The sequence below is a fragment of the Cololabis saira genome, chromosome 5 (genome assembly GCF_033807715.1).
Source record: "Cololabis saira isolate AMF1-May2022 chromosome 5, fColSai1.1, whole genome shotgun sequence".
NCBI lineage: Eukaryota > Metazoa > Chordata > Actinopteri > Beloniformes > Belonidae > Cololabis > Cololabis saira.
This window is the reverse complement of record NC_084591.1, coordinates 32886862-32912955: the sequence shown is the minus strand read 5'-3', so window position 1 is coordinate 32912955 and position 26094 is coordinate 32886862. Positions and strand designations below refer to the sequence as shown.

The 26094-nt window shown below is 44.2% G+C and overlaps 1 protein-coding gene across 14 annotated transcripts in view; it reads left to right on the top strand.

The window, feature by feature from the left end:
- tjp1b (tight junction protein 1b) overlaps window positions 1–26094 on the top strand; it is a 91034-nt gene that overhangs the window by 42223 nt on the left and 22717 nt on the right. For 9 of the 14 annotated variants that reach the window (XM_061721621.1, XM_061721620.1, XM_061721619.1 and 6 more), the window contains 9 exons: window positions 17031–17087; window positions 17481–17605; window positions 17702–17804; window positions 17995–18310; window positions 18681–18787; window positions 20663–20831; window positions 20903–21047; window positions 22030–22163; window positions 25625–25730. In XM_061721621.1, coding sequence (XP_061577605.1) covers window positions 17031–17087; window positions 17481–17605; window positions 17702–17804; window positions 17995–18310; window positions 18681–18787; window positions 20663–20831; window positions 20903–21047; window positions 22030–22163; window positions 25625–25730 — 1262 coding nt within the window. Of the gene's footprint in view, window positions 1–11623; window positions 11796–17030; window positions 17088–17480; window positions 17606–17701; window positions 17805–17994; window positions 18311–18680; window positions 18788–20662; window positions 20832–20902; window positions 21048–22029; window positions 22164–25624; window positions 25731–26094 lie in introns of those variants that run through there. The other 5 variants (XM_061721623.1, XM_061721618.1, XM_061721631.1 and 2 more) reach the window with 2 other exon arrangements.

The window sequence follows — 26094 nt, the reverse complement described above, 5'->3', positions numbered from 1 at the left end:
AAATAAAAAGAAATCGATATTCAAATTTTTAATATCGATATTGAATCGGCTGGAAAAGTATCGCGATATATTGCCATTTCGATATTTTTGCCCACCCTATATAGGACACTTTTATTGAGAGTCATGTGAGCTTTGGTTCAGACACACTTAACGTTCATTAGGTTAATGTGAGCCGAAGACACCTGTCAGCACCTGTTGAATGTTATTAATGCTTTACAATCGCTTTTTTTTTTTTAAATACAAACACAGCTTTTTTTGGTCTTATTTTTCAATGAAACCGGACATGAACACATGACAGCAACGTGTTAATAATAATAATAATAATAATAATAATAATACATTTTATTAATTTGAGGCGCCTTATAGGGCACTCAAGGGAGAGTCTTCCACATTCACCGCCTCTTCTGGTCATTTGCTTTGCAGAACTACTTATATATATATATATATATATATATATATATATATATATATATATATATATATATATATATATATATATATATATGTGTGTGTGTGTATATATATATATATAGATATAAATGTGTGTGTATGTATATGTATGCATATATTAGCTGAGAACACATTGGTTTCATGATTAGTTTATGCAGTTAGCTGCATCTATCTTATCCTTTTAGGACACAAGCGATTCAGTGATTATCTGACATTGGAGCAAAACATCTGACAGTCATGGGTGTTTATGTCCTACAGTGTGAAAGCATCCCATAATTGTGACCATTATATGAGACATTGAATACATCATCTTTTATGGGGCGGCAGCTAGAGACATAACGACTTGAATGACTTCAAAATGAATCTCGGGACTGAAGTCAGTTTTCTGTTTTTGTTTCATTTTCTCTGACAAGACTTGGTTTTATTATGTGGCATATTGAGTTGTCATTTTAAAGGAATGGTTTTAAAGCAAAATAAACCTGTCATCCATGTTAGAATCTCGGTTTGATTTGCAGGAATATGAATTTAGCAGGTGAAGCCGACCCCAGGTGAGGCGTGGCAGCGTGGCGGAGAAGGTTTTACGGGCCTGGCCCACCAGCAGGCATGCCATTTATTTTCATTAATTTATCAGACCAATTTATACAATGATACATCGTTCTGTTAAATGCAAAGAAATAATACATTTAACCATTCTTACAATTTTTTTTTTTACTTTTTCGTACATAAACCAAGCCGAAAGCGGCACCATTTGATTTATTCAGAACCATCTCCATAAAACTAAAATAAGTATGAATGGTTTTCCATCACAAGCGGCATATGTCCTCTTGCCTGGAAGCAAGCAAAAATAGTTCCACTAACAAAAAATAAGAGACTACCTTTTTCTGGCTCAAATAGTCGTCCAATAAGCCTGCTACCGATACTTGGAAAGATGATGGAAACAATTGTGTATGAACAAATTAATAATTATTTATCAGATAATGAAATAATCAGTACTTCACAACATGCATATAGAAAGGCTCACTCCACTGCAACGGCGTTGACGGTCATGTCTTTTTTTTTTTTTTTTTTTTTTTTTTTTTTTTTTAAAGGTTTTTTTGGGCTCTAGTGGCCCTTTATTGGAGATGCAGATTGGAAAGGGGTAGAGAGAAAGAATGGGGAAGACACGCAGCAAAGGTGCGCGGGCTGGATACGAACCCGCGACCGCTGCAGGAGGACTGTAGCCTCAATATATGGCCCGCTGCTTAACCCACTGCGCCACCGAGCGGCCCGTTGACGGTCATGTCTGATGATTGGCTGAGGGAAATTGAAATGAAAAACATGATTGGTGCTGTATTTCTAGACTTTTCAGCGGCTTTTGACATTATAGATCATAACATACTATTAGAAAAACTGGCTTGTTACGGCTTTGAGCAATCTGCACTCAACTGGTTCTACAGTTATCTGTCCAACAGGACGCAATCTGTGTTTTTTAATGGCAGCTACTCAGAAAACAAAACTATAACATGTGGAGTTCCTCAAGGAAGCTGTCTTGGACCTTTATTGTTCACAATCTTTACGAATGACTTACCATGGGCACTAGAAAAAGTGAATACAGTGATGTACGCGGATGACTCGACTATATATGCTTCTGCAAAGACTAATAATGAATTAGAAACTATTATAAATAACGAATTAATTAGTATAGCGGAATGGGTCAGAGCAAACAAGCTAGCCCTAAATTTATCAAAATCCAACTGTATGATTATCGGGTCAAATCATAATATTGATAAGAATCCTGTTTTGTATATCAAGGTCAATGACATCATCATAAAACAAGTGGACGAAACCAAACTTCTGGGAGTAATAGTAGACAACAAACTTTCATGGAAAAAACATATTTCTAATATCATTACAAAGATGGGGAGGGGTATATTTATTGTAAGAAGACATGCATTCTATATGAATCATAGGATTTTAAAAACAGCTATTCAATCACTTATACTATCAAACCTTGACTATTGCCCAGCAGTTTGGTCCAGTGCTAATGGTGAAATGTTGAATGCTTTGCAAATTATACAAAACAGAGCTGCCCGCACTATTCTCAAGTGCGACAATAGGACAAATATAATCTCTATGCACAAGAAACTCAACTGGTTATTGGTCAAAGACAGACTCATATACTCACTGTTGATTGTGATAAGAAACATATCTGTTTTAAAAAAGCCATATGATTTGTTTGATAACCTCTCTTTTAGTGCAGAAAATCACTGTCACAACACTAGACATGCAACTGTTGGAAATTTTACAATACCTAAGGTTAGATCTAATGCCATCAAACGTACAGTTCTGTATAGAGGAATGAAAGAATGGAATTCTTTACCCAATCATGTAAAACTTGCTAACAATAATCAATTCAGAATACTACTTAAAAAATATCTGTCCAAGTAATGGTTTCGGTGTGTAATAGTTGTGTATGTAATATGATTGTTTTTAGTACATGAGATATAATGGTATTATTGCATAGTAGTGTTATATTATATATATAGTATATATGTTATATTCTATTATTATAGAATAGATATATATGAGTGTGTGTATGTATGTGTGTATACATATGTAGGTATGTATGTGTGGATGTGTATGTATGTGTATATATATATATATATATATATATATATATATGTCTGTGAATATAATATAGAATTTGACTTGGAATGTTGAATAGGATAGAGTATTATATGATGGGTATATGTGTGTGTGTGTATATATAATGTATATATGAGGTATAGATTAGGCATATGTGGGGAGGATATAGTTGACTTGGTTTCTGTTCTTGTCTTGATCCTTAAGATATCTTGATTTTGTATACATATTTTTTTTTTTTTTTCTTCTTGCTCTTTCTGTGTTTTTATTTTTTTAAGTTTTTTTTCTATGTTGTTTTCTTTTGTATTGCATTTTCTTGTTAAGACCCCAGGAAGAATAGCTGCAGTTTCTGCTGCAGCTAATGGGGATCTCAATAAAATAAACAAAATAAACAAATAAACAAATAAACAAGCATTGATCACATTGAATAAGTTGGTTTTTAATCTTAAATGATCTTTTATGAGCTGACAGCACAGAGAGGGATGTATGTTAGCCCACTGTTATATTGACAGATGGCACAAACATGACATTAATAATCAATCAATATTGAAATCAATATTGTTTAGTTTTAATGCTCAAAACAGGCAGGAACACTTTGCGGCAGTTAGACGTTAACATCATTGTTTTATATTTTAAACCAGAAAACGATCGAGCCATGACTTACACGTGAAAACTTTAAAATAACAAACTAATGCATTTACTGTCACTTAATAATTAAGTAAATGCTTTTATTGTTGTGGTGTAGTGTTTTCTGTGGAGATGCTCACGCATGGCGGTTGTGCGGCTGTGATACGTTATTTAGATTTTACTGAGCGTCCAGAGCAACATGTTGTTTGATTTCTCCCTGAGAAAGTCCAAACCTGATGCTCCACTCTGGTTTTAAGAGGTAGAAGGTGCATTATATGAATGTTTGCTACTTGCTCTCGCCGTCGTCAGGGTGTCGTACATGCGAGGTGTCAGCGTATTTGAGTAATGGATTATGTCGACGCGTCTTTGCAGCTCTAAATTGTCACAATGGATTTGAATTGACTGCTGATTAATTGTTATTGACTTGATATCTGTAGTAAAAACTTTGATTCCACCCTGACCAGACTGAGGCAGCTGACCAACCGGCCTTCTCCTCCAGATGAAAAGAACACGATTTTACTTCGATCATCGACGGGAAAAACATCTTCATGAACCACAGATAAAATATAAACCCTCAAAAATATATTCACATCATGTAAACGACGTGTCCTGCATGTCTTAAATGCGGCCCACACGTCAACAAGCGCGCTAACGTGGACCGACGCTGAGAGTTGTGGATTTTAAAGGGAAATGAAGCGAACTGCAGGGGCGTTACTCTGCCGGGGACGTGATTGGTGGAAGTTTGATGATTCATTGTTGCGTTGGACCCCGAGGCCCGTGACCAAGATGTGTCAACACTAGCGTCATGCTCGTAATGTCACCCGGAGCAGCAGCTGGGCACGCTTAATAGATGTGTCAGATGAAGTGAAAGTGGCACGCTGCAGATATTTGTGGCAGTAATTAGATGTTTCATAGCATGATTAAATTAAACCAGCCCCAAAATAGTTTAGATCGCACGCTATCGCTCACGTGTGGCAGACGTGTCGCCTGCGAGGAGGACAGTACCGCCTCTGGAAGGCGGTCGTGCGTGGCGGCCTGTAAATCACGCCGCCCCGGAGCAGCCGTCATCCGAGTCTTTGCGGTGTTCGAAGGGATCATATATTTTGCCTACTTCAGTTGAATTTGGCTGCTGCTCCGCGGTCTCCTGTATTTATAGAAGCTGTCTGCAATCAGGCGCTGATCCGTTTGCTGGTGGCGAGGGACGACGTGATGAGGCCGCCTGCATTACTGTGTTTGTTGGATGTGTTGACACACGAGGCACCGGAGAGGAAAATAAGCTTTCTGCGATGTGTACAAAGTTCCTTCCCAACCAAATGAATTATTTAAGTTCTCAGAGGCACTGTACATATTTCTGTCCAATCAGCTTTCAGATGTTTGCTCAAGTTTTCTTCCATAATACGGTCGTTCCAGCTCCAGAAAGACCCACGTGATGAACAAACGAGTGACGCTGCAGGGGCAGGCCCACGCTGGGTTTGTCTTAACCTGCTAGATCCACGACCAATCCTGTTTTAGTCCATATAAATGTTATGAATGAGACTTGGATCATTTATTAACTTCCTCAGTTTTAGCTGTAAATCTTAGACATGATGTGGTTTGTGTGACCGTTGATGGGTGTGTGTTTTGGATGTCGGGGGGTCGTTGCGTTGGTAACGGGCCAAGCTGACATTTCCCTGCTAATGTGGTCTATGTGTCTGTGTCGTGCACGTCCTGGTTCCAGCTCCTGCTGCACCGACTTGCTCGTGTGAACCAAATCCATCATGAATCCCAGTGTGAACGGAGTTATCAGGATGCTGAGGCTTTTATCAGTCATGTGAACCTCCTTCTCCCAACAGCACAGAAACATCTCTTATCATCACTGCTTCTCTTTGGCTCCATTGTCCTCATGTCAATCACTGACGGAGGAGGCGGGAGCAGGTCTGCACCTCCGCTCATCACCACATTCCTGCCCTCCCGTGGGCTCTTATGTTCGGACTCGCTGATAATCATGTTTTCAGAGCTCTCTGCGTCTGCTTGCGGCCACCGACTCCAACCAAACGCTGTCCCTTAGCGGGGCGGGCAGCTCAGCTGTTACTGAAATGATTACTTTTGATTGCAGTTCCTTATATAAATGTTTATTTTGGTCATTTTGTGGGGGATACAGTACATACTTGATTATAAAACATTACTTGCCAACGAGGAGAGACATTAAACTACGGTCTCCTGACAAGTTGGACACTTCAAACGGAGAGAAACAATATTAATAATAAAATATTTGCTATGATGCAACTAGTGATGCACCGAAATGAAAATCTGTGGCCAAAACCGAAACCGAAAATAATAATAAACACTTTGCTGAATACTGAATAACATACCGAACAATGGTTCTTCGCAGTTTTTCCATTTATTTTGCCAATTTTTTCACCATTGCATAAATCAAATAAATGTGCTCTAGGCATGCTTTTCAAAGAAAAAGATCTTTTACAAAATTACAAAGTAGAAATATTTATTGAACATTTTTTTAATTTCCCAGCATTTTTAAATATTCCAGCAGACATTATACCAACAAGGCACAATAACTTAAAATAAATAAATTAGCAAAATAATTTTTTTGGCCATCTTTGACCTTACATTAGGCCTATAACTGACTGCCGAAAAAAAAAATGCATTAAAGTGCATTGTAAAAAAAGTGAAAAAGAAGCGGATAAAACAAAATAAAGAAAAAGAAAATCAATCCCTTTCCCATACAAGTATTAATATTGGAAAGGGATTGATTTTATTTTTCTTTATTTTGTGTTATCCACTTCTTTTGCGTCATCTAAACATGCCGTTATTAATTGTTCGGTTTTTTCCCCACTTATTCCACCGAACACCGAAAGTGTTTTTTTGCTATTTTCGGCCGAACAATTTCGGTTACCAAACATTAGGTGCATCACTAGATGCAACACAAAGGAGTATTTTCCCATAAAAAAATGTGAAAGTTTAAATTTCATTTGAACCAATTTTTGACTGTTTTTAGGAGGCGTCATCTATCTCGTGGTCTCCGGTAAGTAATACCGGCGACGTGCAGCTCAGGACCAGAGGTCCTTCCAGGTAGAGTCTTGCAACAACTGTGTGGATGTAAACAGTGACGATACGGACATCAGGTCAAAGATCAAAGACAGTAATGATGAGAGATGTCAGGGGTTGATGAGTGAAACCTGGACAGTGTCATGAAGCCTCTACATCCGGGGTGGGTTCCTCTGACCTCCCTCTGACTTTGCTGTAGCCATGAAGGTCATGATGGGAACTGCTGTACTGTTAGGCTGAATATTAAAATAACCAGTTACTTCAGTGTAAGGGTCGAGTGTGGTTCTGTGAAGTCCTTCACAGAAGCTGCAGAACTTCTGCAGAACTGGCTCACGGCTGCTGTTCATGTGTGTTCATGCGACTGTGCCAGCTCACGCTCGACCCCCTGCTGAAGGGTGTGTACATGTTTCAAGGTCTGACCCAGCAGAACAGCACCAGGGGAGTGTTTCAGACGTGACACAACACACACCGTCTCTGTAAGTGCACACCTCCAGTCCAGTAGTTGTTGTGGAGTTGAGACTTGGGTGGACGACTGTAACCGCACATCAGCAGCCTGCGGTCATGAGCGAGGTGTCCTGGAAGAAGACATAATCGTAGCAGAACTGCTGACTTGCAGGATTTAGTAGCGCCGTTCTTCCCGGGTCTCTTTCAGTTGATTGGAAAATAATGAATTGGAGGCTGGCGAGTGGTAGGTGACGGAGAGGGAGAACTGTGTGTCTGTCACCGTGGCCAGGCGCTCCTGACGGGGAGGGAAGGTGAACTCATCCTTTCACCTGTGCTTGGCGCTCAGTCAGCTCATCTAATCGGGGCTTCAGGATGGATGTGCTGATAGTTGCTGCTTTTTTTTTTTAAAAGGTAACTTTTGAATGTTTTTGTTTCCCTCTTTTTCTTTTCCTGTCGTTGCACTCTGTTGAGTTGCTGTTGTGACATGTTTCATCGTTTGTTTTCAAACCACCAAAGGCCCAGTTTTACTGCGCGGTGTGTTTTAAGAGCTGCACGGTGCAGGACATAGATGGGTTATGCAAATGACGCCCTAACAGCGGCCGTGGTAACGGTTTTATAAATGCCAGAAATCTGGAGTAACGAGCGGGCCATCAAATGCTGCGCTGGAAGTTTAAGTGCGAGTGATTGAGGGGAAGTTTTATACGTGGAGGTACAATGATTGTAATTTTCTTAGCTGATTACATTTTCATAAACTCATCTTCCACATCAGAAGCGTTTATTAAAAGTTGCTGAGCTCTTATTATAAAGTTTACTAAAACTGTAAACAAAAGGCATTTTGATTCAGATAAACATTCAGCTCTATAACACATTTACCATTAATAACTTAAACAGGTACCATTGCTTTCACTGTCGCTTCAAACCCCTAAGACAAAGTGCTTCATGTTCCTGCACAGAGATATTCGTTCAAACTAAAAGGAGTTACATTATAGCCCTTATTAACTGTTTACTCATCTCCAAATACCCTCCTGACCCTGGAAAGCTATGTACCAGCGAGCAAGTAGAACAATGCTGTTTTTTAATGTTTAATTATGATTGTATTGGTTGTGATATTCAGCTTTTTAGTTCTCTACTTTCTCTGAAATGTATTCCACATGGTAGACACGCTTCCCAGAGAGTCCGTGTTGGTTGATGGATATTTAAAAAAGAAAAAAAAAAAGATTTTTGAACTAGTAAGTCAGAATAACAAAAAAAGAAAAAGAATTGTTGCATCTTTGTTTAAATATGATGCAAAATATAGAGTTTATGTGATACTCCAGTTTCAGCCCAGAAGTTAATTCCTGTATATTTTCTAAAGAATAGAGGTATAATTAGGCAAAAAAGCTGAATTAAATGAGGGGGTAAAAACTTTTGCATGACTGTATTTCAAGGCGACGATATGCCTCTTTATAAGAACGGGATGATTTGGCGTATGAAGCGGGCGTACAGCACAGATGCTTGAAGTTGCCTTGGGATGAATCCGTGTTAGTTCAGCCATGCAGCTGAACTTCCCCGCAAAGGAAGTAAAAGGACTGGACGACTAAAGCGGAGCCGACTCTCCTAGACAGATGTCTCGCAGGACCGTCTGAATGCAGCTGGATCTTGGAGTCAGAAGGGCTAGAAGAACCTGCCGGGTCGGTCCGGTGAACGATGCCGTCTCTGACGGTACGATGCCTCATTGGTCCAGTCGTGATTTTTCAAAGTTGGGCGTGAATTACCTGTCACGCTCCTTCTCCTCTCTTCCGCCTTTCCCCGTCTCTGGTAGACTGTAAGAGACAGTTATGAGCCTTGAGTTTTTGTAAATACAGTGGGTTTAACAGAAAAAGATCAGAGTAAAAAAATGAGAATAGCTACAGCTGTAAACACGACCATAAACAACTGTTGTTGTTGTTGTTGTTTTAACGCTCTATCCAGTGCCAGCCAGCTTTTCCAAATACTAAATGCTATTAATGCTGCTGAAAACAGGATTTGGCTCTGAACCAACTTTGAACCACTCTGGACGAAAAGGGGCGTCATGGCCAACCTGAGCCTGTAGATGAAGCAGCTACTCGGATGAGACACAACCAGCTCGTCTTCCTCCTCTTAGACACTCAATTCACGGACCATGTTCACACGCCATCGGCTACTCGGTGCAAGAGACGACCAGAGTCATGTTCTCTCAGTTCTGGTGTACAAAGTACCCACAGAATGGTCAATGGTGTCAGGTGGCACAGAAACCACAATGTTGCCTGTTTACAATCAGACCCCAGTGTTGGACGTCCAGGCCAAATGAGAAGAAGAAGAGAAGGGGGTTCCAGCATCGTTCAGGATGTACGTCGGTCCATCCTGCAGCGTTTCTGTGCTTCAAGGTTCCACCTCTGTGTCAGCTTATCATCAGGAATTGATTGCTGTAAATCTGTAATCCACTTTCCCACATTGTAAGTGCCAGTTACACAAGTTTGTTGACATTATGTGCAAAATACCCACAATCTCACAGGGAGTTCTTTTTTTGCAGCAGGCGCTCGCGGCCTCGGGTGTGATGTAGCGGGTGGAACAGCAGCAGTTACTGCCCCTTATACCCGACTACAGGTACACCCATCAGCCGTACGTTTTTGAATCAATTGCTTCTCTGTGAGATTTCAATTGTCTCCCAGAAATACATCAGAAGTGTCCGACTCCACGTAGAAGGGCTTGCCTTGCAACTGTTAAGGGGCTGACACACCAAGCCGAAAATCGGCCGTCGGGCCGTCGGTGAGCGTCGGTGCTCGTCTGTCTCGGCATAGTTTCCCCGGTATGTCCCGCACGTCGGGAGCTTTTCAGCCGATTCGACATGTTGAATCGGCGTCGGCCGTCGGTCAAACAACTCACTCTGTGATTGGCTGTTCCCAGAATTTCCCAGAATGCTTTTCGTCGTCATTTGCGGACTGAATAAAAATGCGTTTTGATTACATTGTCTGTTTTGATCAGATCTGTTCTGGTCAGAGTTTTGTTTGTCTGCACTTGTGTTTTCTCAATAAAGCTTTGAAAAAAAAAAGCGCCGTCCCCCTCCTTGAGCCCCTGAATACAGACTACCGCTGCCTGCTGGTATGGAGGGGAATTACCTCTCACGCATGCGCAGAACGTACGTGCTAGTTCGCCGTCGGGTGTCGTATTTGCGGTGTGTCTAGTGAGCCCGACCCAGCCGACGCGAGCCGACACAGCAGTCGGCAGAGAGCGAGGGAAGTCGGGTTGGTGTGTCAAGGCCTTAAAATGATTTAATCATTAAATATCTTCTGATGATTCCCGGTAGAATAAAGACCTGTTTGTTGCACATCAGTAGATGTGTGAGTTTCCTAATGTTGGTTTCATCTACACGCAGGATACTACTTAAGTCTCACCCCGGAGGTGTGACGGTCATTCTTTTGCAGACACAGAACAGACTGCCATGGTCACGTGGACTTCATATTATCTGTTATATAATTGTTCAGATTGATGGGTCAGTTTTTGTTGTGCTTAGATGGATTAACAGGAGTAGCAGGGTGTCAAGCCTATTAGTTGATTTGATGTGTTAAATTCAAGGATGCAGGTGTAAAATGCTGATAATAACAAAATGCCTGTGTGATGCACACAAGTGGAGGAACCACCTTGCAGACGTACCTGACCGTGGCTGTAATGCACAGAACGTACTCATGGAGGTGTTTCAACAGCATAGAGGATTATTCTCAGTTTGAGCGGCTGTTATTTTCTGTATTTCACACCAGTGTTGTCACCTGGATCACAGCGCACAGGAACATTGATTGTCCTGTACCAAGTTGGGTTTTAGGAGCTACTCTGACATGTTTGTACTCTGACGCTTTTTGTGTGTTTTGTGTGCGGTTGCTGTTGCATTGATGTTCCCCTGTAGGACTGTTTAGCAGCCTTTTAATTTTAGCTTCACATAAAGATGTGGATGTCCTCGTCTGCAGCATCCGACCAGTAAACATCCTGTGCTTGTGCGTCGTCGGTGATAGATAACTGTTACTGTGACAGCTGGTGTTCTGCGGGATGCGGCTGACATGATGAACCTAATTTATGCATACATTGCAGCATACCTGGGGAGGAGGCTACAGATAAGGACAGACGTTGTGAACCACTTGGCAGATTCTGCTCTGGTTCGGCGCGGCAGCTCGAGGGTTAAGTCCGATACAGCAGTTTACACTGCGGGTGGATGTTCGCTAGTACAGAGGAGTCTCGCGCTGTAGCGGAACTGCAGATCCCTCAGATTGTTGCCAAGCTGAAGGGGATTTGCTCCGATGCCACGAGCACGTAAGGAAAAGAGTCGGAGGGGGGGACGTGTTTGTGGGACGCATGTCAGGGGAGGATGCAGACCCGTGCAGGGCACGAGATCTGCAGGATGTGTTTCACAGCCTCTCACCTGTGGTTGTAATTTCTGTGGTTACAGAGCTTGGAAAACAGAAGGGAAGGTGGGGGCAAGTCCCTCCCAGCACTGAGTAGTGCGGTCATGCACTGCTGCTGATGTGCGTCTGCAGGAATCTCCTGCTGGATTTACAAAGAAGTCGCTAAATGACGGAAACGCTTTTGTCTGTCGTTGATAATGACCGGGATGAACTGATGTAAGTACCTGTGATCTTCTGTAGCGTTTCATCCCGTGTTGAGTCCTTCTGCATGAAGCGAAGGGAATTAAGTGGAAGTGACGCCTTTGCTACTGTAACCCTTAAAAAAAAAAAAAAAAGAAAGATGTCTTTTATGGCTCGGGTAGTTGGAAGTTTTACTTCCATGTCTGGCTTGAATGAATTTATTGACCTTGGTATCCTCCGGCATTGCTGTGTTTGTGCTACGATCGCCCCTCCGTGAGAGATCCGCAGTACGGTCCGGGCTGCACATGCAGCGTGTCACCCTCCTCTCAGGGGACCCCCGCGGGCCGCTCAGCCACGGACCCTCATTAGCATCTCCTTCTCCTCACAGGCCAGAGGTTTTTAGCAGGTGTCAGCACTCCCCGGCACATCCAGTCCACTTCCTGAAGTGATCAGTCATGTTATTTATTTATTTATGTATTTATTTATGAAGCTCCCTGCCAGCAGCTACTGTGGTATGGGATCCTAGCGTCTGTCTACAGCTACACTGCAACTTCTAGCAGTGCTCTTGTTGGGACTACAGTAAGCAGGCTGTTTATTGCTGGCGTGGTGTTTTCCACCGTCATTGCTGGGGGGCTTTGATGCTCGTCCTGTCCATCTAACGAGCAGCAAGGGAACTGTGTTGTTTTATTTACAGCCTGTAATGACAGACGGGTACTATGTGGTTATTCATAGATTTAAAAGTAAGTTTAGTGAGTTGTCTCTCAGTTATCATTGAAAAGATAAGCTAAACATAGTGCAAGCATGTCATTTAGGAGCACTTTATATCCGCATCTTGAATGTCCTGTAGAGGATTTCTGAAAAATGATCAGGCCTTGGAGACAAATCCATCTAGTGAGCGCTGAGAAGAAGGGACTTTTTCTTCCCCCTTTTTTTGGAAATATTATGTAATTTGTGTCTTTTGAATCTATGACATTTTTACATAACGAGAGCTTGTTAGATGTTCTACAGTGTTCTTGCTGTAAGTTTCCCTTAAATCGCGCTGTTGCAGCATCACAACGGCAGAATTAATGAGAGCTATTTTTAGCTGCTCGTGTCCCAGAGTGGTCAGAACTGAGTACGGCTCCGCCTCACCCCGAAACCCTGCTACTGCAAGAAGTCAGAGGATACAGGACCCCACTATCCTGCCTCTGTTCCCTCTTCATACGCCCTAACCCTAACTCAGTTGAACAGTGGACTTCATCAGGAAGGAAATTCCCGTGTCAGGTGTCTTTTCTGGTTTTCAAACGATAGAAACCGAGATGTTGATGTGATTTTTGAAGTTAAACAGAGAATAAAAGCCAAAGTAGCTCCTATGCCAGAAGTATATGAGTAATGGAAAGATGATATTTGTTGTTTTTACCGCTAAGCCTTACTGGGCACAGAAGGGTGGAGGTCTGGCTGCGCCACGCCATCCATCAGGAATCCTGGAAACACGGGTGCTATCACCAGAAGGGCCGTGGCGCGATTTATATGCGTACCGGAAGTGAGCGCCCACTCTGGTCCACTAAAAATGTCAGGTTAATTTGCAGCCGTGGGTTTATCGCGTTAGCTCACCGGCGGCAGGTCCGACTGGCAGGCAGTCGGACACGAGACGACCATGATGGTGGAGATGCAGGAGTCTCAGGCCTCAATATCGTTGATGAAAAAATGAATCAGTCATCATGTGACTAAGTGTTTAAGGTACAGTATGGTACCTGTACAGCAGGTGGGACTTGGTGATCCAGTTGAAGTAGGGCTGGGCGATATATCGAGATTTTAATATATATCGATATATTTTCAAACGCAATATGGTACGAGACTATATCGTTTATATCGATTTAAAAAAAATATATATATATATTTTTTATTCTTTTATTTTTAATGATTTTGATATAGCTTATTTTGTGACAAATTGACTTGAATGTTTTATTTGAGATTTGCACAAATGTTTTGTTATTTGCACAACTGTCAACCTCAGTGGAAAAGTCTGCCTGTTACTGTCTACATTGTATTAATTGCACAGTGTATTTTAATTTAATTGTTATGCAGGAAAGGGATATTTGTTTTATTTTATTCAAGAAGCATTTTAATTCTATATATGCAGGCAGTTTATTTTTTATTTCATTTGTTTTATACATTTTGATATTGTGCAGACCTCTGTCAATAAAGGTACCTGTGTGACATTTGGCACGAGGCTTTGTATTAAAACTGACTTAAGGGTTTGCCTCAGAAAAAAATGAAGCTAACAGAGATGCTATGCTATAATGCTTTGGGGGAAACCCCAATTATGTCACAGAAAAAATATCAATATATATCGAGTATCGCCATTCAGCTAGAAAATATCGAGATATGACTTTTGGTCCATATCGCCCAGCCCTAAGTTGAAGACGTCGTCATCGTCTACGATCCACCGATGATCAGAAATTAAGCTTTGTTGGCGGCGTTTACTGATGGATTCATAAAAGGAAACAGAGTGCTTTGGTTCAGCATTGACACGCGTTGTCATGTTTAATTCTGCAGAGGAACACAACCACCTGAGCTCGTGGTGTCTGACCAGGGCATTTATGTCATTTCCGTCTGCGTTTTAACGCCAGCGACCACGTTGCCTCGCGTTAATCCTCCAAGCGTGACCCAACCACCGTGGGTCGTCTCCAGCGTGCAGCGGCTGCCAGCCTTGGCTCCGGCGCCGGTTATGAAGCTCTCTTGGCAGCAGTCATTTGTGGCCATAAAAGGCGCCCAGAGCAATTCTCCTAAAACTCCTCAGTCATTGGACGCTGACGCACTTTTACTACAAACTGTACACAGTGAGTGGGAGTCTTAGTCCTCGGGTGAGATTTTAGTTTGGTGGGGGACAAAAGGCCTTTGTGAACAATTGTCCAGATATGTGTTAAGTTGCACGTGCTGCACCGAATAAGTGGCACCTGGAATATTAAATCATGGTTTTTGTTTAGGATTTGAGTTGATGGATGTTTTTCCGAATCTCCGGATGTTCGGAGGAACCTTCAAACTGGTTTCTGAAAATGTCAGGCCGCTAACACGACGTCACACTGCTCCCCCTCTGTTACCGGAGCAACGAGGTCTGCAAGCAGAGGAAGCAGAGCTACATCCTCTCAAAGAAAGGTGTGTGTGTGTGTGTGTGTGTGTGTGTGTGTGTGTGTGTGTGTGTGTGTGTGTGTGTGTGTGTGTGTGTGTGTGTGTGTGTGTGTGTGTGTGTGTGTGTGTGTGTGTGTGTGTGTGTGTGTGTGTGTGTGTGTGTGTGTGTGTGTGTGTGTGTGTGTGTGTGTGTGTGTGTGTGTGTGTGTGTGTGTGTGGTGCACACTGCAGGACCCTCCTTAAAAAACTCAATTGTACATTTAGTTTTGTTGTTTGTTGCTTCAGAAGTCTTATTTATTTTTCTATGTCAGACATATTCAGCAGCATCTAATCTTATTTTGCGAGTCTTCCCCGCAGCTGCAGGGAATCTGATTCCCTCTCCTCCGGCTCTAAGCAGCATCAGATGTGTTTGTGTACTTTTGTTTGCTTTATGCTTTTGTTTCTGAATGTTTTTGAAGCGATGACATCGACTGGAAACGAACCTCCTCCCATTTCTCAGTCATGCGAGTTTCCAGCCACGAATCTTCACCGGAACATCACGGCTCTCAGCTTCAGCATTTCCAGTGTTGATCAGAAAGACAGAAATAAATCCTCCCTGAAGAGCCAACTTTCCAACGAGCAGCGCTCTCAGCTTCCGTGCTTTCACCAGAGATTTTCCTCCCTGCTTGTGATTGAAGTGCATTCAGTCTCGGAGACCAGGGGGAGTTCCCTCGCTAAGACCTTTGTCCACCCTCGTTGTGTGTGTCCCACCATAAGCTGCTTTGGTGGTTTGCGACTGCTGTTGCCAAGCGGAGGACGTCTGGGGCCACTTGTGGCGATTTATTCAGCTGCCCGTACTCACAGAGGCCAGCTGACGTCCGGCCCTCGGCCAGCAGGTCGTAACGGAGACATGGGTGCTCACTGGGACAATGAAGGCCTCTCAGTGGAGTCCAACTGGAAAAAGAAAACCTCTATTATGACTTTTAGCTGTTAATATATGTCACCTCTCCCCAGATCGGGCCATCTGCGTCTCTCACGGGAACTCGATGGCCATAACGGTGTCAACTTGTCATGCTGATGTACTGCTTATTAATCTTTAATGTTGAGCCGGGGGGTATTTTGGGTTGGAAGATGCCAACATGACGGCGGTTATGTTCGCAGCGGCCCGTGGGGCGGAGGATTCATCTGCCTTTGCTCGTCCTTCGTGACATTTTAATTTGCACCAACGCGAAAGTTCATCATTTTATAATCATTTCAGGTTTCAACAAAATCACCTACAAAGCTGGATGAAAACCCTTTTTTGTAGGTGTTTGTCTCGTGGAAGCTGGAATGGGTTTATGTGAAGGATAGAGATGATTGTAAAAGGTCCTGATTAACGGGAGATCATTTACACCCAAGAGACGGGCTAGAAGGGTTTATATGCAGTCACTGCGGCCCGGTGTGTCACGGGTGTACTGGAAGTTAATCAGAGGCAAAGCTGAGATGAAAAGGTGCACCAACACCTGCCAGACTTGACCTTTATCGCTTCAGTTTTACTGACCGAGGCTGCAGTGTGCTTTAAATCAGCGGAGCTCATTGACCGTGCAGCTCCTCCGTGGACGCATGTTTCTCACAGTGTGAACTGTAAAACGTGAAATTACTATGACTCAGAAGTCACTCTGACGCCGACACGCTGCCAGCGCGTGATTGGTCAGCAGTGAACCGGTCAGCGCAGAACCAGACCCGCTCAGCTGCTGGGTTCTCCCTTCAGTGCCGCTATAATCCCAGAAATAACCTCATCCTTTCCTGTTTCTTCTGCTCCAGCGGGGGCGACGGTGGAAACACTTTTACTGGTATTGTTTGTCAGAACGATGGGTTCGTCTTCTGCAATCATAGTTGTACTTTATTTGAAGTTTATCCCCTCGGTCCAGTATTTGTGATGCAGGAATTATACAGGTAGTAAAGTCCACACTCATCGCTAAAGGTGGTACCAGCAAAAACTTCACACTCCATTTTTTTATATTCATTGAATCAGTTTTTTACGCATCATAAAGCAAGTTAATGTCGGAAAAAGGTTAAAAACAGACGTTTGCGTCCTCAGAGAGAAGACTGGGTCCAGTTATAGCCGCTAAAGTTGACAGCGTGGGCAAAACCGGCGTGACTGAACATTTGTGTGTAACACACTGCGTTTCTGTCTTCCAGAGTGCAGCGATGGAGGAGACAGTCATTTGGGAACAGCACACAGTAACGCTACACAGGGTAAGTATTTGTTAGATTTCCGTTTGCTCTTTATATCCTGGGTTGTAGAGATCCGGGCCGTGTAGCTTTGTCTTCTTCCATCCCAGCGTTCACCTTCCCTCCTGTTGCCTATTTAGTAGGCTGCATTTCACTCTGGAGCTAAGACACTAGTGCTAAGAGACTGGAGCTAAAGGACTGGCGCTAAGAGACTAGAGCGAAGAGGCTGGAGCTAATAGTGCATGGTGAAAAACCATGTGTCATTCTGGAGCCTGGGGCAGTTGTATCTCACTCGTACTGAAAATGTGATTTATAGGAAAAACCGTTAAGTGGCATTTGTGCTGACGGGTGATAACTTTCTCCCGCCTGTCTCTCGGACAGATAAGTGAACATCCTAATCTGTGTTTCTCCATAAAGGCACCAGGGTTTGGCTTTGGAATAGCCATATCAGGAGGTCGGGATAACCCTCATTTTCAGAGCGGCGAGACCTCCATTGTCATTTCGGATGTGCTGAAAGGTGGCCCGGCAGAAGGCCTGCTGCAGTAAGATGCTGTCAGATATCTAGATATATCATTTGATGGCCTTGCCTGGTCCTGCAGAGCTCCAGTGCTTCTGTTTGTGCTGTCTCTCGTCTCCAGGGAGAATGACAGAGTGGTCATGGTCAACGCCGTCTCCATGGACAACGTGGAGCACGCGTACGCCGTCCAGCAACTTCGCAAGAGTGGGAAAATTGCCAAAATTGTGAGTTTCAACATCAACATGTCAGGAATGATAAAATGTGTGTGAAGCAACAGTCTGTTAACATGTATGGTGTTAGGACATTCCTGTGTAAGACTAGCTGGGAGAAACACAGACGTGAGGAGGGGAGCGGTTGATTTACGAGGAGAGACTGGTTGTCAGGTTGATTTCAAATCTCATTTCCTTTCGGCAGACAATCAGACGGAAGAGGAAGGTGCATGTTCCCATGGGCCGTCTGGGGGAGAGGGAAACGATGTCGGAGCATGACGAGGAGGAGGACAGCTACGATGAGGAGATATACGAGACACGGAGCGGACGCAGCGGCGCTTACAGCGGAGTGGGCGGGGCGATGGGCAGGCGCAGTGGCCGGAGCAGCGGGCGGAGAGACAGGGAACGTGAGCGCAGCGGCTCGCGAGAGAGAAGTCTCTCCCCACGCACCGATCGCCGCTCACACAATCTCCCCCCACGCCCCGCCAAGGTCACGCTTGTCAAGTCCCGTAAAAATGAAGGTGAGGCTCACAAAGTCGGGGACAGTGATGTTAAAGGAAAACGGCGTAGCGAGGCACCTTTTTTGTGTTTTAGTTTTATTGTTCCTGCTGCTATTGCTTTGCACACAGTTACCACACAAAACTGTACAACTCTGAACAGAATAAAACCTCTAAATCAGCGTTGGTTGACTGCCAGAGTGAAAAAACTCGCCAGCCTCAGCAGAATCTGAGTAAACTCAAGTAAATCTAAGTAAAAGAGCAATTAATCTTCTTTAATCACAGCCGCTAATCCCAGCGGGCGCAGCAGCCATCAGCCAAGTGCAATCAGTTGGGTGTCGGCATGTGAACTCTGTGCTAACATCATCTTTGTTGCTGTCGTTCACTCTGTAAGCAGAATATGGCCTGCGACTGGCCAGCCACATATTTGTCAAGGACATCTCCCCCGAGAGCCTGGCGGCCAGGGATGGCAACATCCAGGAGGGGGACGTTGTACTGAAGGTGAGTGGTGAGAGGGGAAGCAGCACACATGATTGACAGGTCTTTTTTATAATTAAATAATGCAATGAATGATTTACTTTGATCAGGAGACGGTAACCAGACTAGTTCTGAATATGAAGCAGCCTTCAGAGCACTGAGGGTGCCGGCGGTGGGAACGGGTTGGTGCCTGCGTTTATGGGGTAAAAAATGGCAGAAGAAAGAATAACGGCATGCCAGTTTAAGCGCCCCGTGCAGAGCTGTAGTTGGGTGTAATCTTGCCTCGGTTCATGTGGACCGAACACGTGTGGGCCTCAGAACAACATGACTTCATGCACCTCAGATGAACGCTGAAGTGCCGTTCATGAAGTGCAGTCATGTTCTGGGCCTCTGGAAAGCGTCTAGAGACAACATCTGTTGTATTAGATGCTAGGAATGGGCGATATTTTACCGTTCACGATATATCGTCAAAAAAATTCCCCACGGTAAGAATTTGTAAAAACAATAAATTCCCGTTGATGACGTTTTTTTGTAACAAACATGGCGGAAGGCGGATCTGAGAGTGAGGAGCTCGTTGTTAAACGACGCTCCAGCTCCGTTATCTGGAACTGGTTTGGATTTAAAAAGAGAGACGAGGAGCAAACATCATCTATTATATGCAGAGTCTGCAAAAACAGAAGGAAATGGTTGTTACATTTTGATATAACGTTTGACCATTACGAAAAAAAATTGCAATAGTATCCAATTTGTGGCATGTTCCAACCAAAGGTTAATTTGCACATTTTATTTACATTAGAAGAGGTCATCGCTGATTGGATTTTATTTTCAGTGAACTTTTATTTATTTGTCCTGTTTCTTTATTTATCAAGTTGTATTTTTTTCTACTTTGTGATTTTATAAGCTAAGAAAACGTGTTTCTGGGGCTCCAAAGGCTGAATGTGGTGATAGATTTATAGTTAAAAAGGTGGAGTGGAATTGGTATTTTTTTCATCGTCATTTTTATCGTTATCGGGATAAATGCCAGAAATGATCGGGATACATTTTTTAGTCCATACCGCCCATCCCTATTAGACGCTATATAAATAAATTTGAATTGAATTGAAGTGAGAGAGGCGCCAGCCGGGGGTCGCTGGATAGATAAGTCGCATGGGCATCGGTGGCAACGGTCGCTCCGTTCTATCGTGTCTCTGTTTATTTTGTTGAAGCTTTTACAGGCTAAAGTTGACTGTTTTTACATGACTTTAAATGTTTACGATGTAATCATGATAAACTTTTCTTTTTTTTTGTCAAATTTGTATCCCAGATTTTCTTCCCATTTCTCGATTTTTGATTTATTTATTTTTCTCCCATTGCTCTCCTCTGCCAACCCCAGGAGGGTCCAGCACTGAGCTCAGGTCTCCTCCTTAACCTGAGGAGTGAGCAGACCGCTTCTTTTCACCAGACAGAGTGAGGCTTCTCCAGCCGGACGTAGCGCGTGGAAGGATCACGTTATTCCAGCCAGATCCTCCCCACCCCATCTGGCACCCCGGTTGGCCAGAGGGGGCATGTATAGCCCAGGACTGTTGCATGTTTTTGTGAGGGTAGCTCACATTAGCTACCCAAGGGAACACGGGGAGAACATGCAAACTCCACACAGTAGGCCCTTTCACCAACCCCACCCAGGGTGTGGGCGCTGAAGTCATGGGGGAAGTAAACAGGCACTCATCACCCACAGCCTTCCCTGGCGAGAATTGAACCCAGGACTTTCTAGCTGTGAGACAATAAAAAAGCTGGGTTTTTTTATCTTGTTTTGGTGTGGCGTTGATAAGAGCGTGAAACACCGCCAGTGTTATCGTTTGCAGCTGCTTTCTTGTCCGTTTTAGTTTCCCGTGTCTTAAATCCTCCTCTCCCGACCCTCAGATTAACGGCACGGTGACGGAGAACCTCTCCTTAATAGACGCCAAGAAGCTGATAGAAAGGTCAAAGGGCAAACTAAAAATGGTGGTTCAGAGGGACGACAGGGCCACGCTGCTGAACATCCCCGACCTGGACGACAGCATTCCTTCAGCCAACGCCTCTGACAGGGATGGTGAGCATTGGACGTCGTTCAGTCGGACCTGTCCATGCGTTCAGTCTGTAACTTTCGCTCTCGTCCGTCAGACATTTCCGATATCCATTCTATGGCATCCGACCATTCCAACCGATCGCACGACAGGCGTCGCAGGAGCCGCTCCCGCTCTCCAGACAGGCGGTCCGAACCCTCAGACCACTCCAGACATTCACCCCAACAAATGAGCAATGGCAGGTAAGGTCATGTGACTTTAAGTTTTCACTTTGAACTTGAAGATGTTACAGCCCAGAAGTTGGTTACATTTTAATGATGTTTGCTACTTTGTTTTTATTTAAATGGTACAATAATCATTGAGATTAAGAACGGACAGGATAAACCGCCTTTACTTGAGAAGACGTCAATGTTAGAGCGTAGAGCTGAAATAATCAATGAGTCTGAACAATAAACAGCATCTTTTTGATTATTGATGATTGACAGCGGTTTCATTGCAGAGGGCGTTTACACACGCGGGAAGTATGCCCTACGCTCTGGGCGTTCATTTTTCCCAAGAAAAAACGCCGGCAAGTGAAAGAAAACCAAAGTTATTCTAAAAAATTGGTCAGAATAGAAAAGCAAGCCAAGATTGCTCTCTGCGGTGTGTGCGGTTTCCGCCTCACGCTCGGAGATGGCGTCCTGATCTAATTCACTTAATCACTTTTGTCTACCCCTTTTTTATTCTTTCATACTTCAACAGCTGGAGGATACCGTAAGTTTGGCACCATTTCATGGTGATAACACTTGCTCGTAGCTGGTAGTAAATCCTGTAGAGCAGATTTAAGGTAGTTCAGCTGCAGGGTCGTCGCTCTCGTGGAGAAGTGATGACTTCGTGTCAGAGAGGTCTGTTGTTGTCTGGTAGCACGTCATAGATGAATGTTGCTGACGTGGTGTCATGACATCCAGTATTTGTGATGCTTCTTGGGATGAAAAGAAAAGGTTTTATCTCTTTAATTTGTTTAAATGACAAACCACACGTTGGCCACTTGGATTCCAGCAATGATCCTCACTAGTTCCCAGGATGAATTCAAAACGGTGACCTTTCACCTGTCCCCATTCGGCATGTGTCCATCCTGGTGTTACCTTCTAACTTTGCATTCCCAGAATGCATCATTTGTGATCTAATGTATTCATTTTTAGGGAGAAAGGGTTTAAATAAAAAGTATATTTTTGTCATCTACAGTCACAGAAGTCGTGACGATGAACGGACCTCAAAAGCGGCTTCAACACCAGCTAAGCTAGCGGAGGAAGTCCCTCTGCCCAAACCGAAGGATTCTGCGTTGACAAAAGACGAGAAGAAGCTTCCGCCTCTCCCAGGTCAGCATCGGCAGTTACCCGAGAACACGTGTTGAGACTTGTCCAGGGACTCCTGTCATCTGCGACAGAAATATGAAGGGCTTTACGGCGGGACATGAATCTGGTCTGAACAAGTTATTTTTGCCCTTTTTTTAAAAGTGCAGCTAGTTTAACCCGAACTCCTGCCGAGTCTCGCTGAGATCGCCCAGAGCCTAGTGAAAATAACCCCAGTGAGCTGAGTGACTCTGACGCTCCTCACCAGCCTGCAGTCTCTGTCCTCCCAGCTAACGTTCACCCTGAGAGTGTACACGTATCCGTGCACGCAGCTCCTTGTTTGACGCCTATAATGCCTCGGTCCCTTCTTTTTCATGCACTTCTTCATTAGTGTGCTTTTTCCATCGTTGTACATATTTATCTTCAGTATCAAGACGTCTTTCGTTTTCACTCGCCCTCGTCAGCCCGTGTGACACGCAGGACATGTCCCTCGGTGTCATGAAGATACAGCTCATTACCGCTGGGTTGTTAATGTCGCTAACACCAGCTCAAAGCTGCCATTGGCACAAAAACTGTTCATATTTAATATGAGGGTTCAAAAGCGTTTTTATTGTGTGTGCGGAGATTCACAAAGTAGATGAGGGGACTGGTTTATGACAACAAAACCTGTACAACTTTAACACGTAGCAACGCCACCACTTTAACACGTAGCGACGCCACCACTTTAACACGTAGCGACGCCACCACTTTAACACTTAGCGACGCCACGAATTTAACACGTAGCGACGCCACCACTAACACGTAGCGACGCCTAGGGATGGGAATTGATAAGATTTTTCCGATTCCGATTCCATTTTCGATTCTGCTTAACGATTCGATTCTTTATCGATTCTCATTTGGAAAAAAGGAGAACAAACAATTTTAGTATCAACTTTGTTTTATATCTTTGAACAAATTTGTAATATAAAATATGTATTTAATATAAAATAATAATAATAATAAAATAAATATTCTTCTGTAGAAATTAACTAAATACAACAAATTTATTTTGTGGCAATTACACAAGAATGTCCAGTAACATGTTCAACGCCACAAACTTAGTCAACTTATGTCATTCATCTATTCTGGCCTGATTGTCTTCCCTGCCTTGATGAAAGGAGAAGCTAGCGGCTTTAACTTCTCCCATAGATGAGCGGACGAACTGCAGCTGTGTCAGGAGCGCGCTCCGCTGTCTCCGCCGGAGCGCAGTTCTTCTAAAGCATGAATTATGGTTCTGCATTAAATCGACGCAGTGCCTACGGCATAGGGTACGCCGTACGGTGCGTGTCGCCGCGTACCCTACGCCATAGGCTCTGCGTTGGTGTAACGCGGAACCATAAATCAGCCTTACGACATGCAGGCTGACTCCGCGCTCCCAGCGGATCAGCCGGCCGAGTCCTAACAGTTCCCCACCTTTGTTGTCCACATTGCAAGTATTGTCGCCTTGTTTTCATCCTTTTTGGTAAAATGTAACCAAACTTTCGAGCGTTTATGCCGCTTTGTCTCCGTGTTTTCCTGCTGGGCGCGAATGCGCCGACTGGAATCGATAAGGGAATCGTTTGTGAAAAAGGCAAACAATTCCAAGGAATTGAAACACTGGGAACCGGTTCTCAACAAGAACCGGTTCTCGATTCCCATCCCTAGCGACGCCACAACTTTAACACGTAGCGATGCCACAACTTTAACACGTAGCGACGCCACAACTTTAACACGTAGCAACGCCACCACTAACACGTAGCGACGCCACCACTAACACGTAGAGACGCCACCACTTTAACACGTAGCGACGCCACCACTAACACGTAGAGACGCCACAACTTTAACACGTAGCAACGCCACCACTAACACGTAGCGACGCCACCACTAACACGTAGAGACGCCACCACTTTAACACGTAGAGACGCCACCACTTTAACACGTAGCGACGCCACCACTTTAACACGTAGCGACGCCACCACTAACACGTAGCGACGCCACAACTTTAACACGTAGCGACGCCACAACTTTAACACGTAGCGACGCCACCACTTTAACACGTAGCGACGCCACCACTTTAACACGTAGCGACGCCACCACTAACACGTAGCGACGCCACCACTAACACGTAGCGACGCCACCACTAACACGTAGCGACGCCACCACTAACACGTAGCGACACCACCACTAACACGTAGCGACACCACCACTAACACGTAGCGACGCCACCACTTTAATACGTAGAGACGCTACCACTTTAACACGTAGCGACGCCACCACTTTAATACGTAGCGACGCCACCACTAACACGTAGCGACGCCACCACTAACACGTAGCGACGCCACCACTTTAACACGTAGCGACGCCACCACTTTAACACGTAGCGACGCCACCACTTTAACACGTAGCGACGCCACCACTTTAACACGTAGCGACGCCACCACTTTAACACGTAGCGACGCCACCACTTTAACACGTAGCGACGCCACCACTTTAACACGTAGCGACGCCACCACTTTAACACGTAGCGACGCCACCACTTTAACACGTAGCGACGCCACCACTAACACGTAGCGACGCCACCACTAACACGTAGCGACGCCACCACTTTAATACGTAGCGACGCTACCACTTTAACACGTAGCGACGCCACCACTTTAATACGTAGCGACGCCACCACTAACACGTAGCGACGCCACCACTTTAACACGTAGCGACGCCACCACTTTAACACGTAGCGACGCCACCACTTTAACACGTAGTGACGCCACCACTTTAACACGTAGCGACGCCACCACTTTAACACGTAGCGACGCCACCACTAACACGTAGCGACGCCACCACTTTAATACGTAGCGACGCCACCACTAACACGTAGCGACGCCACCACTTTAACACGTAGCGACGCCACCACTTTAACACGTAGCGACGCCACCACTAACACGTAGCGATGCCACCACTAACACGTAGTGACGCCACCACTTTAACACGTAGTGACGCCACCACTTTAACACATAGCGACGCCACCACTTTAATACGTAGCGACGCCACCACTTTAACACATAGCGACGCCACCACTTTAACACGTAGCGACGCCACCACTTTAACACGTAGCGACGCCACCACTTTAACACGTAGCGACGCCACCATTTTAACACGTAGCGACGCCACCACTAACATGTAGCAACGCCACAACTGTAACATGTTGCAAGGCGACAACTTTAATACGTACCAACGTTACATCACAACTGAAAAGCCTTCTAATTATCTGCGCTGTACTCATGCGTGCTATCCTTAAAGGCAAAAAAAGCTCAGAAAAACAATGGAAGGAGGAGTTTAACGACTTTGTCTGGGATTATGGAGGTTCCCATGGGAATTAATGGCTTCCCGTGATTCACCACTTCGGAGGCAAATGTTGCATTATCTGCGTTCATTTACACCATGAGTCCATCTGTGATTTATTTCATTTTCAGAGCCCAAACCCGTGTACGCTCAGCCCGGACAGCCGGATGTGGACTTGCCAGTCAGTCCCTCCGATGCCCCAGTGCCAAGCGCTGCCCATGATGACAGTATCCTAAGGTATCAGTAAGGCTTTCCTAAAGTATATTGTTAAGTACATTTTTAGACCATTTTTAAAAAGCTTTTGTGCGTATGCTGGCAGCAGATCTCAATACACGATCCCTTATGTGTGTGAGTTTTTTTTTCCCAAGTTCAATGATGTGATGATAAGTTTTCTGTTGTTATATAAAAATCTACTGCACGTGTTGTCTAGACGCTAGGGGTGTAACGATGCACTAATCTCACGATACAATACACGATATTGAGGTCACGATAACGATACGATATTATAGCAGTATTTTTTTTAACAACCTTGAATGAGGAACATATGACTGGAAAAAATTGTCTTTTATTTGAAAGACACAAAATACAAAACAATGCTGTG